Consider the following 12937-nt stretch of genomic DNA (forward strand, 5'->3'; position numbering starts at 1 on the left):
TTATCTGATTTTGATAAAACTTGGTGTGATGCTTTAGATTGATAAGATCTCGGTCAAGTTCGAATTTGACATATTTTCGATGAACGGTTTTTTAGATATTGCCCTTGACTTAGAACGCCTTGAAACTTGTTAAAAATTGTTCGTGAGAAGGATTGAAGCTACAGTTTTCGTCCGATTCTGATAAAACTTGGTGTGATCTTTGGAATTCATAAGATCTCGGACAAGTTCTAACTTGACGCATTTTCGATGAAGTTCTAACAAGAGATATTTTTGATGAAAATTTTTGTTGTTATTGCCCTTGACTTTGTAAACACGCGTCAAAAATTGTTTTTTGGCCTTGATTAGAGCTGTGTGATTTAATTGTTTGTTGTATTTGGGTTATTGATATTGATTTTAAAAAATTTTGTGGAATTATTCAGCATAAATAATTTCTTCAATATGAGGAAATTTGTACTTTAGTCACTAAAGACTGTTTTATTATTTCTGACAGCTGCCAGTGGGCGTATGTTACCTTGCAACGCAAGCTATCTTATCTGATTTTGATAAAACTTGGTGTGATGCTTTAGATTGATAAGATCTCGGTCAAGTTCGAATTTGACATATTTTCGATGAACGGTTTTTGAGATATTGCCCTTGACTTAAAACGCCTTGAAATTTGTTAAAAATAGTTCGTGAGCAGGATTGAAGCTACAGTTTTCAACCGATTCTGATGAAACTTGGTGTGATCATTGGAATTGATAAGATCTCGGACAAATCTAACTTGACGCATTTTCGATGAACGGTTTTTGAGTTATTGCCCTTGACTTTGTTAAAACGCGTCAAAATTTGTTAAAAGTAGTTCGTGAGCAGGATTATAGCTACTGTTTTCAACCGATTCTGATGAAACTTGGTGTGATCATTGGAATTGATAAGATCTCGGACAAATCTAACTTGACGCATTTTCGATGAACGGTTTTTGAGTTATTGCCCTTGACTTTGTTAAAACGCGTCAAAATTTGTTAAAAGTAGTTCGTGAGCAGGATTGAAGCTACAGTTTTCAACCGATTCTAATGAAACTTGTTGTGATCATTGGAATTGATAAGATCTCGGACAAGTTCTAACTTGATGCAATTTTGATGAACGGTTTTCGAGTTGTTGCCCTTGACTTTGTAAAAACGTGTCAAAATTTGTTCGTGAGCACAATAGAAGCTACAGTTTTCAACCGATTCTGATGAAACTTGGTGTGATCATTGAAATTGATAAGATCTCAGACAAGTTCTAACTTGACGCATTTTCAATGAAATGTTTTTGAGTTAATGCCATTAACTTACGAAAAATGCGTCAAAATTTGTTTGTGAGCACAATAGAAGCTACAGTTTTCAACCGATTCTAATGATCATTGGAATTGATAAGATCTCGGACAAGTTCTAACAAGAGATATTTTTGATGAACATTTTTTTAGTTATTGCCCTGACTTTGTAAACAAGCGTCAAAAGTTGTTTTTTTGCCCTTGATTAGAGCTGTGTGATTTAATTGTTTGTTGTATTTGGGTTATTGATGTTGATTTTAATAAAAAATTTTTTGGAATTATTCAGCATAAATAATTTCTTCAATATGAGAAAATTCGTACTTAAGTCACTAAAGACTGTTTTATTATTTCTGACAGCTGCCATTGGGCGTATGTTACTTTGCAACGCACGCTATCTTATAGTTATTAGTTTCCCATTAAATTCCATTTTCAAATAGTTAGCCCGGTTGAAGTTAGACAATGGCCGCTGTAGATACGATTGGCCGTAGGCCTACTCCATGAAAAATAGTAGGCCTACCCAATACTATGCTTCATTTAATTGAAAACACAACAATTTTTAAAAAATAATAACTTTTTATTCTTCTATCTTTTTTATTTTATTGTAATGCTAATAAATAAACCATTGCATCATTTAACAAAGTGCAACAATCAACAAGTTTTGTCATGTGACCATAAACGTTATTGAATGAAAATTGAATTTACGCGAATTTGAATGCATTTCTAGTTAAAGGGCAAAAGACAATTACAGTGCGAGTGGAAATATTTATATTTGAAGTATAGTCTGGTTATGCTATTGGTGGAATGGGTTTAGTTATTTTTGCATCAGCAAATGGCTTAAAATTTGCAACTGATTCTGGATATCGAAACGCTTGTGGTCCAACAAAACGTAAAGCCTCTTTTGTTCGGAGCATTGCATGAGAAGCTAAGACTACCAATGAGACTCTGAGACCATATTTCATTTCTTCTGTGGTAATTGGCTCGGCAGTGTCCGCATCGATTAACATGATGAGATCGGGAACACACGCTAAAGCTTCACCACATACGCTTTCCCCATCTTTATCCAATGGTAAAACGACCAGATTTTCGTTTTGGAATTCTATCTTGACGTAGTTTCCACAGAAATTGTCTGAGCCTTCAATGGTCAATCTGCCTTTATTGAAACCAGCAGTTGTTTCCCTTTGAACATCTCTCACTTTGCCAGTTATTAAATGATGTGCACTTTCTTCCTTTAAAATGGCATTAATTGGCGACATCTTTTCCAACCTGGCTCTCAAAACAGCATTACCCATTCGCCATGCACGACTAACAGAATGTAAAACAGTTTTTTTCATGACATCAGAAGTCTTCATTGGAGCTAGAACAAGTCCACCAGAACAACCCATGTCGACTACTGTGTCACGGAAGTGATGTTCTAATTGCTTAGCAGATGGAGTTTTGAGCATAACTGCTCGCCTATCTTTGTCGTGTGCTAGAACAGCTGGGTATGGTTCGGCGCCGTTATAAAATGGACAAAACATTTGCAATTCCGGAAAAGCACGTCCCATCCCATCTGCGTCAACTGTCGGTATACCCATGGCTGCCGAAACAAGTAATGGTTCGACGGCATTGCAACCTCCTATTTCCGCAGAAATCAGTGCAACAATGTTAACTTTTTTCTCTTTCTTGTTGACCCCCTTTTTCGGTGGATGGTAATCCTCAATAAAGGTCATGCCTGCTTTATGGACAACTTCTACGCCTTCTTTGTTCTTGATATCTCCATCTTCGTATTGCCCTATATTATATAGATCATCCATACCATCTAGAGCATAGTTTATCTCAACCGACGACATGAGCTGTTCGATCATAATCAATGGGGCTCCCATAAACGCCACGCAAACCACTCTATCCCTTTCGGCATTAGTGTTTTTGATAAGTCTTTCTGGGGTTATGACTCGCAATTTCTTACCTCGTTTGAGAGCGCTAAGACAACGTAAACGACCCAGGTATGGACTGCCACCTCCACCACAGCCAAAAATACCGGCACCCAGCACAATACATTCTATATCCCAAGCATTCAAAATCCATTCTCCAGTGCCAGGATCAATATAAGGGTCTGTGGGATGTAGCGCATTTTCAAAAACTTTATCATCCTCTGTGAGTGTATTTCCCGAGGCAGTAGTGGTCTGTTTTGATCTGGCATCAGCTATCTTGGGTTCTGGAACTGCCTCTAAATTATCAGAAGACCATGCAGTTAAATGGAGTCCGGGCTTGTTCCAATTTTCCATGTCTCCAATAGCTTTAATTTTCACTTGAATAACTTGTCCATGGATATAGGCTAGAGTTGAGTAATCCTTTTCATAAATCACCGTTGATGAGCGACTTGCACCAAGTAAAACAGTCTTTTCAATAGCCTTATTGCAGGCTTGATATATTGCCTCTGTAGCTTCTGCGAAGAAAAGGGTCCGTACCGATTCCTTGGCTGGATCTTCAAAGACATTTTGAATAGCTTCCTCAATTTTTTTATTCATTAGCTCAACATCGACCATATCCAGCAAGTTGTACACCAATTCAATTTTACTTGACACCTGACATAAAGCTGCACCAAGCGCATTTGCTATTCCAAAATGCTTTGGTAATATAACTTCACTGGTACCCTTCAATTTTCGATTGGGATCTATAAGAATGCTCCCTCCACCAACCAAAATAACTGGAAGATCTTCTTCATCAAATTTCATTTTATCAATAGTATTTTCTACCATTTCGTGTATTTTATCAAGCGCAAGCCTCACGATCTCCTTATCAAGGTCTGCAACAGCAGACACGTCTCCAAGAATAGCCAGTCCACCAGCCACTGCGACATCGGATGATGTTAGAACTTCGGCTGATTTGGTAAAAACTCTGGCTTCATTAATAAGATTATAACCAGCACTGAGGGGCCCAACGGTGACGAATCTACTACCATCTTTCAGGTGTGATATAACATAGGAACCACCACCCAAACCAATACTCAATACGTTGGGCATTCTAAAATTTGTCTTTAGTCCTCCTACCTTAACTTGCGTTGACGCTTCTCGAGGAAAACCGTTTTTGAGCATCCCTACATCCGTTGTGGTACCACCAATGTCGACCACCAAAGCATCTTTTATTTGTGATAAATAGGCTGCTCCACGCATAGAATTAGTAGGTCCGGAAGCAAATGTGTATATTGGGTGTTCCAAGGCATCTTCGGCGCTGATAATAGTACCGTCATTTTGAGTCAAAAACAGAGGACAGTCCAAACCCAGTTCAGAAAGAGCCTTTTTAAACCCGTCTATAGTCTTTTGGCATAAGGGTTTTAGACATTCGTTTAAAATAGCAGCATTTTCCCGTTCAAGAAGACCAATTTGTCCAATTTCACAGGATAACGTGACACTTGCCTCTGGATATTCCAAGTCGATAAGCTCCTTGACCCTTCTCTCTTGATTTTGTCTTACAGGAGAAAACACACCAGAGATTACCAGATATTTAAGACCTTTAACCTTCAGAGTAGCTATAACTTGACGGATTTCATTTTCGTCTATTTCATCAATTGGACGTCCATCATAACGAAATCCACCTTTTACCAAATGCACTGAACCATTAATTGTTCTTTTAAGAAATTCCGGAAAGTCGCTAAATGGTGGCAGGTCTTGAGATACAGTCCCACAAAGTCTAATAACTGCGACTTTAACCAAATCTTTCCCTTGAACTGCTGCATTAACGAAATGTGTTGTACCGATATTGACCTGAACAACGCTCACTTTTTGCCCATTTTCATGTGTCTGCTTTAAAACTGTGTAAATAGCTTTATGTACACCAGTTGTAACGTCACTTGATGTTGATTGTTTGGTTGTTGATAAAACTGTTGCTTGCTGTTTATTCCCAGCAATAAGCACAGCATCAGTGTTTGTTCCTCCAACATCAACCCCAATAACTACCGGTGTTATCACATTCGCCATTTTCTTACTTTGTAAACAGAAAGGGGCGTAACTTCCTATGTATGTCGTTTTGTGAACTAGTTTCTTTCATTGCTAGGATATATAATCGAGATAATATGTATCAAACCTTTACAGATGTTTATGATCAGAGCGTATTATATGTCAAACGCTAGATTGGTCATTGTTTTGGATTATTTATGAGTATATTATAATGGATGGCTCAGAAAAAAAACCGATTACATTTTCAATTCAGGATTATACATAACGTATCAAAGCTACATGATCATAATATTTTGACTGATATTTATACAGATTTATCACAACAGTTCTGTTCTCGGGTTCATAACACGGGCTCATTAAAACAACGATCTGAACTCGAAGCATAGGTTTATAACTATGCAAATTAGGTCATGCATTCTTGAACCAAGTAAACAGAACGACATGGCATTCTTTGGAGTTTACGACTTAGTTAAAAATCGAAGGTAAAGGGCATGAAATTGTTCAAATAACTTAACTTTGGATAAAAGTCTCAATTTAGTTAACACATGAATGTGTTTAAATCTATATCTTATTGTTTCATGTAAGGACCTTTTGCAGAATGGTGGGCCTCGAAATGAAGGCCCTATATAAAAAAGGTGCAAGGAATAATGACATCTTTCATACATAGGCCTACAGTGACTAACAAGTCTTCAGCTTTATGTGCCCTTTTAGGCAATTTGTATCAATAAATGCTATAGATCTCTGTAACATATCAGGGCAATGAATAACAGCCATTATATAAATGTACAGGAACTAAACTGAAGGCCAAAAAGAAACTTTACTAAGGTATGAAAACGCCCTAGCTGAAAAACAGAACAAAATAAATAACTTGATTGAAATGTTTAACCAGCACAATAAATGACAAACGTATCGCTTGGGGTGAGGTGGGTTACACAAATCGGGCTGTCAACTTAACACTGCAATCAGAAAGCCGCTGCAAGTCTAAAATCATTCACATCTGAGTGACCAAACAAAGCATCAATACAGACAAATCAGCTGGGCTTTTTGTCTAGTTTATCTTCTATGACGTCACCAGGTCACGTGAGGCGGACCTCAGAATTTTTAGAAATATTTTGTGTGTTTGTTTCCATGAACAATATCTTGCACAAATTAGATTTTTGGTATGATTTGACGCAGATTGGTGACCGCTCTTGATATACTGAAAATGGATCAGGAAAGTGGGCGTATCTTGCTTGGCAACCACTTGTTCCGATTTTCAATAGGGTTCATCCTTGGGTGATTACAAACACTCACACCAAGTTTCGTCAAAATCTGTCAAGAATTTGTACCTTCCAGAGTGTTTACTAGTTGAACATTTTAAGTGGTTTTTAAGTTGAAATAGGATTCATCCATTGGTGTTTACATACATTCCCTCCATGTTTCATCAAAAATCCATCGAGAATTGTGCCTTCAAGATATACAAAATATTTTTCGATTTATCTGATTTCCTAAGAGAGTTCATGGGCAATTACGAACACTCACACCAGGTTTCGTCAAAATCTGCCAAGAATTGTTCCTTCTACAGTGTTAACGAGCTAAAAAATTGAACGCGTTTTCAAGAAAATGGGCCATACTAAATACTAAATATTTTTCGATTTTTTTTATTTTCAATAGACTTTATTCATGTGTGATAAAAAACACTCATGCCAAGTTTCATAAAAATCCGTGAAGAATTGTGCCTTCTAGAGTGTTTACGAGCATTTCAAGAACAAGAGCAATAACTCATACTAAATATTTTTTTCGATCTTTCCGATTTTGAATAGGGTTCATCCTTGGGTGATTACAAACACTCATACTAAGTTTCGTCAAAAGAAGAACACCGAGGTAGATATAAAATATGTCTTGTGTAAAGGAAAATATTCAATGAAACGATTTATATAAGGTTATGATTATGTTTCATTACGGTAAATGGTAGAAAATCATCTGAAGAGGAGATGGTCGTGACTAGCGTTAGCCACCTTCTTCTATATATACTATTATAGAGAGAGTCCACTATTGATAGAAACAGATGGCTGTGCTATTTTTCACCTAAATTAATCCCTATCGCCTCCTCCCTAATTCGTGCTTCGCTCATTTCGCGACTTTTTTCATATTAGGTGAATTATATTTGCTCTGGTTTCAAAGTCGGTGTCGTACTTATTGGAGTTACAGGCAGGGTTTCCCTTTGACAGTGGCATGGTTTTGAGAAGCAAAGTCGTACCTTTATTGACACATTATACAGCATACTCAATTTGAAAAAATGTTTCAAACGAAAGTTGTAGACAAAGGATGAGTAATATGTAACGAATTTTCTTGTCATTTTTAAGTTCACATATTACGCAATTTATCTGTTTGTCTTGTCGCAGTGGGTATATAAACGCCTTCGTATTGCCAACGTAAGGAATACTCTCAAATTGCCAAGTCTACAGATGTTTTTACTTTTTAATCTCGAATACTGCCTTGGAAATTTTCTTTTCTCTCAATTTGTTAAAGGCCTGTTCATATTGCTCTAATTTGAATATTTCTATTCCAAGCTTTCCATAGTTCAGATATTTATCCGCCATGTCACTGACAAGACTCACGCTCTTGGGGAAACAAAATGGACTAAAGGCAGTGCCGAAAATTTTGATCTCTTTGTTGACTATTTCGAATGGTTTCAGCTTGATATCGGCGTCCATAGGTGTCAGTCCAAAAAGAAGCAGTTTTCCACCAGGATTCAAGAAACCGAGGCTTAGTTCTATGGCTGTGGTGTTTCCAGTGCAATCCACAGCGATGTCAAACCGTTGATTGGATGTCTTAAAATCATCAGGATGGCAGAAATCAAAGCCCAGTTGTAAGCCTTTACCAATATTCAACCGCTCAGTTGAAACCTCCAATACTGTAACATGTCTGAATCCTCGATGATGAAACATACATGTCCAGAGCAACCCATAGATTCCAGCTCCCATAATTAAAATCTTGCTACCGTCTTCAATGGGAGAGACCGTTTCGTAACCATGAATTACACAGCCCATAGGTTCAAGCAGGACCGACTTGTCGAATGGCAAAGAATTTGGTATTGGTATTGCTTGTCTGGATTGAACACGACAGAATTCGGCAAATCCACCATCCTCGCCTATTCCTATGCATTTTCTAAATGTCTCGTGGCAGTAGTTCCTCTTGCCAACTTGGCAAAAAGTGCAACAGGTACAGTGGGGGTTGACATCCACGGAAACTCTTTGCTGTAGCTTGATGTGCTTGACCTCAGGACCTACTTCCACAACCGTCCCTGTAATTTCGTGACCAATAATGAGATTATCAACAGGAATACCAATTTCGTTATCGAGAATGTGAAGATCAGATCCACATACACCGGAATAAGCTATTTCCACGAGGACTTCATCTCCAGCTATTTTAGGTTTCTGGACTTGACCTAGTGTAAGATTGGATTTATCCCATTGTATAGCTTTCATCGTCATCTGAAATGAAATACAGAAGATAAGGCTAGTAAGCAATTGTAAATTTTTCTTACTACTCAAAAGCTATGAATATTGGAGTTTCGGGTTTAATTTTGACCAATTAAAGCCTATAAAAAGTCAGTTGACGGTTTGACGATCTTTGCGAATAATATTTTTTTTCATTTAGTTGTAAGTTGTCCTCACGGACGCCTTTGGGTCAAAATCGAATGAACGCTTTGTCCTGTATGCAAACTCCACGCCGTTAAGCTGCCATCTTGAAAAAAGCAAAAAATCTTTAAAATCTTCTTATCATGAGCTTCAACATCTTTCTACTCCAGTATCTCTTTTCCCTTTGGATACATTACCTTTTGAATTTTACGACTCTGAAAATGGGTAATTTGCATATCTTTTGTATATCGGAGTATTATATCACACGAACTTGGATTTTTCGCCATTTAATTTGATGTTATTATAATGTACATAAGCCTTCTAACAATGTATTTATTTTAGTTGTCAATATAAAACTTTTCTAAATATGCCATATTTATTTTAGGTTATTTGGATATTTAAACGGACTCTTGGTTGAGTTCTAATTAACATACCGGAAAAATTAGACCAGATTCATAATGCACTTTTTCACAGCTTTAAATAAATATATCAAAATATATGTATAATCAAAATTTAGGAAAAAATTACCATCAATTAAGAAAGAGTTATAAAGATTATCTAACCAGGTCAGCAGGTCATAGAGGGTTAATGTGAAAATACGTTATTTTAATATTTATGCGGACTCATGTGTAAGTTCTACTTTATTTAACGGAAAAATTCGAACACAATTATGATGTGCGAATTCACATCTATAAATAGGTATATAAAATAATATTCATAAACAAATTTTGGAAAATACTTGAAATAAAAAATACTATTAATTAGTAGGGATTATAGTTAAAAAGATTATGTAACTGGTCATGAAGAAGTCCAATGATCAATAAATTATGATTCCAACATAATATTTTTCAAAGAATGTACGGAAACAGCTGGATATGACCGAAATTGGTTTCGGACTATATTTTTGCACCACAAGCAGTCAAATTTGTAATTCCACGTATAAACAAAATTTACCATATTTGTTAGAATAAAATTACACTCCAATTAGACAGATATATTCGACAACAAGAGTGTAACAGATCAAAAAGTCAAATGGTGTTAATTTAACACCTTTTTAGGTAAAAGTGGAATGACCGAAAACCCAGAAATAACCCATCGGAAACGTTTCCAAACATTGACAGTCTATTCCCATTCATGTTTTACGAAATATAAATACAGACAATGTAAACTAGCTGACAGATCTGTGTGAAACAGGTCTAGCTTTACTTTTAATCTGTTACTATGCTACTTTCAATCTACATCTATATTGAAGCTGAAATACGTAGCCTATTCACATAAAAAAAATATCTGCAAAATAGAACAAACATACCTTTAAATAGAAGAGTTCTCTAACTGACGTGGTGTGATACGTTAGTAAATGGTGAAATATAATATAGCTATCAGCATTCTACACCTCGCATAATACTATTATTTAGTATAGTATATAATGGGCCTATCTAGTATAGCTATAACGACTCTACTCAGTCATGCACTAAGTCGATAAACAAGAATGATAAACTGTAAATAGAGTTTTCAACGAGAGCTTATGACATTTAAATTAAGTTCATACGACAAGCCGTAGGCGCACGGCCCCTAACCCCGTTTCGTTTCCATTTTGGCGCATGATTCATGCAATGTTATTTGGCCCACTCAGACCACTGAAACATTCTATGCAAATGATTTTATAAGAATGTAATGAGTGTTATTTTTAGAAATCCTCTTTTTCCCTCACTTTTGAGGGTTTTGCTTATTTTAGACTACTTTTTGGTTTAGATTTGAAATTTGATTTCAGTTTTTTGTCCAGAAACTATGTAGGCCTATGCCCATTGATCGGTCTTTCTTGTGACATATTTGAAAGTTTTCAATGAGACTTTTGAAAGAGTTATAGCAATTCTGTGGCCCATAATCGGCCCCTCTGTATAAACAAAGTTTATCAAAATTTCAGAAATTTTGCTTCTATTTCGTTCATGGGTATTCGAAAGAATTGAAAGTTTTTCTTTTCGAATATAACAGAGGTCCTACGAAAGGGGAGCAATTTTTTCGATTTGAATGTCATAGTTCGATACAGATACTTAATTAACTGTTATAACGGTTTAATTATAATTTTAATAATCATATTCACTGAAAACATGCCACAGCCTAACGCAGTGTAGCTGTGAGCTTATTAATTTTAACAGTGTCCATTAATCATAGTAAATTATAAATCAATAAATTAGGTATTCTTCTTGTATTCTACCATCCTAACATTGTTTATAAAGTACAGAAAGAAAGGTAAGGCCAATGGTTATTGATCTAATTCCCTCCGCCGTTTTGTTTTTAAGGAATTCAAAGGCCGTAAATGATATATCGTCAGACTCATAAGAAAAGAACCCAATTTTAAGTTCAAAGGGTACAAAAAGGTCCTTAATAACCGTTGCCAAACATTCAGACTCATTAACCAATAAAATTGCGAGTTATTTATAGATTTGCAATATGCCTAAGTCATTAGGCATTTTTCACTTATGTATTTCCAGCGATCTGAGATAAGGAATTTTTTGCTTAAACGTCGTGATTCTTTAGTGATGAATCCTTAATTTTACCTGCAAAATCAGGATAGGGCCAATTGATCCATAAAATTCCCCTCATGGTAAAAATAACGGATCATCACAAAGAAATCATTGTCTCAGATTGCTGGAAATGGCGTTTACGGTTCCTCTTCCAATACCGTCGGTGCTTATGCCCCCTCCACCACCCCCGAAATAAAACCTATCATCAAAGCATCGCCTCTTTTAATCTTGTTTGATCAATTTACATAGGCCCATCGAAATGAGTTTAATCGATAGAAACTCGAGAATTTGGTTGTGACAAACTATTTTTAGATAAATAGATATAAAGATAATTTTTATTTTAAAATAAATGTGCTTTCGAACTTCCGTTAAAAGGCTTGTGTAGTTGGATGTTATTCCAAATTCTTTTAAAAAAAATTGTTAGGGATAAATGTTGTGGCTTACCCAGGTTCTTTATTCTGAGTATTCAAGTCTTACCCAGGTTCTTTATTCTGAGTATTCAAGTCTTACCCAGGTTCTTTATTCTGAGTATAGAAGTACCAACCAGGTTCTTACTCCTGAGTATACAAGTCTTACCCAAGTTCTTTATACTGAGTATATAAGTCTTACCCAGGTTCTTTATTCTGAGTATACAAGTCTTACCCAAGTTCTTTATACTGAGTATATAAGTCTTACCCGGGTTCTTTATTCTGAGTATATAAGTCTTACCCAGGTTCTGTAACTTAATATATTATGTTGAAAGAAGACCATCTTCTACTGAAAATTGGTTTGGTAAGATTCCACGTTGCAGCGCAGATCATTTATCGTCAATAATATTGTTTTGCATTTCTTGCTCTATGTAACCTAACATTTATTAAAATTAATAAAAACCCTTATGTTAATTGTACCTTGGTCGGTTGATCAGTAATAGTGTTCACAGATAACCGTCGAAAGTTGAAATGAAAGAAATTGGCTTGATTACATTAGGCTACAACCCCGTTTCCCAACCTGGGGTGTTTTCACCCCCTGGGGGTGTGGGACTAGGGTATCAGGGGTGTGGCTAAGTGGTGTAGGAGAATAATGTATTTTAAATTGAGAGACCAACTAACATCATCACAGGCTGCAAATGTGGATGAAACAAATTTTTGGGGTGTGAAAGGTCCAGGTTATTGCTCCAGGGGTGTGAAGGCTGAAAAGGGTTGGAAACCACTGGGCTACATGATTCAGGATAATATTATATAATGGTTAATCATCAAAAAAAAAAAAAAAAAAATTAGGCAAAATACAATGGACAGGGCCTTTAAGATGTACTGAACATGCTTATCTTTCCATTGTGAATCTTTTTATATATATATATATATATATATATATTGATAGGTTCACTGAATCAAAGAAAACAATATCCAGATAATCAAGAATGTAGCCTCGTCTAGTGATAATTGCGTAACCATCAAGAAATGGCGGAAATTCTTGACTTTTATTTTGGAGTGTCCATCTAGACTAACTAGCTTAAGTCACAATAACAATATGATGGGATTCAACTGTTTTTACTGAATTGACAAGAAGGCCTCCTCTAAAAACAATATT

The 12937-nt window shown here is 36.0% G+C and overlaps 2 protein-coding genes across 2 annotated transcripts; both read right to left on the reverse strand.

The window, feature by feature from the left end:
* Positions 1-2073: 2073 nt before the first annotated feature.
* LOTGIDRAFT_122683 (hypothetical protein) lies at positions 2074-5244 on the reverse strand (the record flags this gene model as incomplete). Its single annotated transcript, XM_009060261.1, has 3 exons — positions 2074-2982; positions 3109-3752; positions 3846-5244. The coding sequence occupies 3 exons, from the start codon at positions 5242-5244 to the stop codon at positions 2074-2076; spliced, it is 2952 nt and encodes a 983-aa protein (XP_009058509.1).
* Positions 5245-7676: 2432 nt separating this feature from the next.
* LOTGIDRAFT_122580 (hypothetical protein) lies at positions 7677-8693 on the reverse strand (the record flags this gene model as incomplete). Its single annotated transcript, XM_009060262.1, has 1 exon — positions 7677-8693. The coding sequence occupies one exon, from the start codon at positions 8691-8693 to the stop codon at positions 7677-7679; it is 1017 nt and encodes a 338-aa protein (XP_009058510.1).
* Between the last annotated feature and the right edge of the window lie 4244 nt (positions 8694-12937).

Source organism: Lottia gigantea (assembly GCF_000327385.1).
Source record: "Lottia gigantea unplaced genomic scaffold LOTGIsca_41, whole genome shotgun sequence".
NCBI classification, from domain to species: domain Eukaryota; kingdom Metazoa; phylum Mollusca; class Gastropoda; family Lottiidae; genus Lottia; species Lottia gigantea.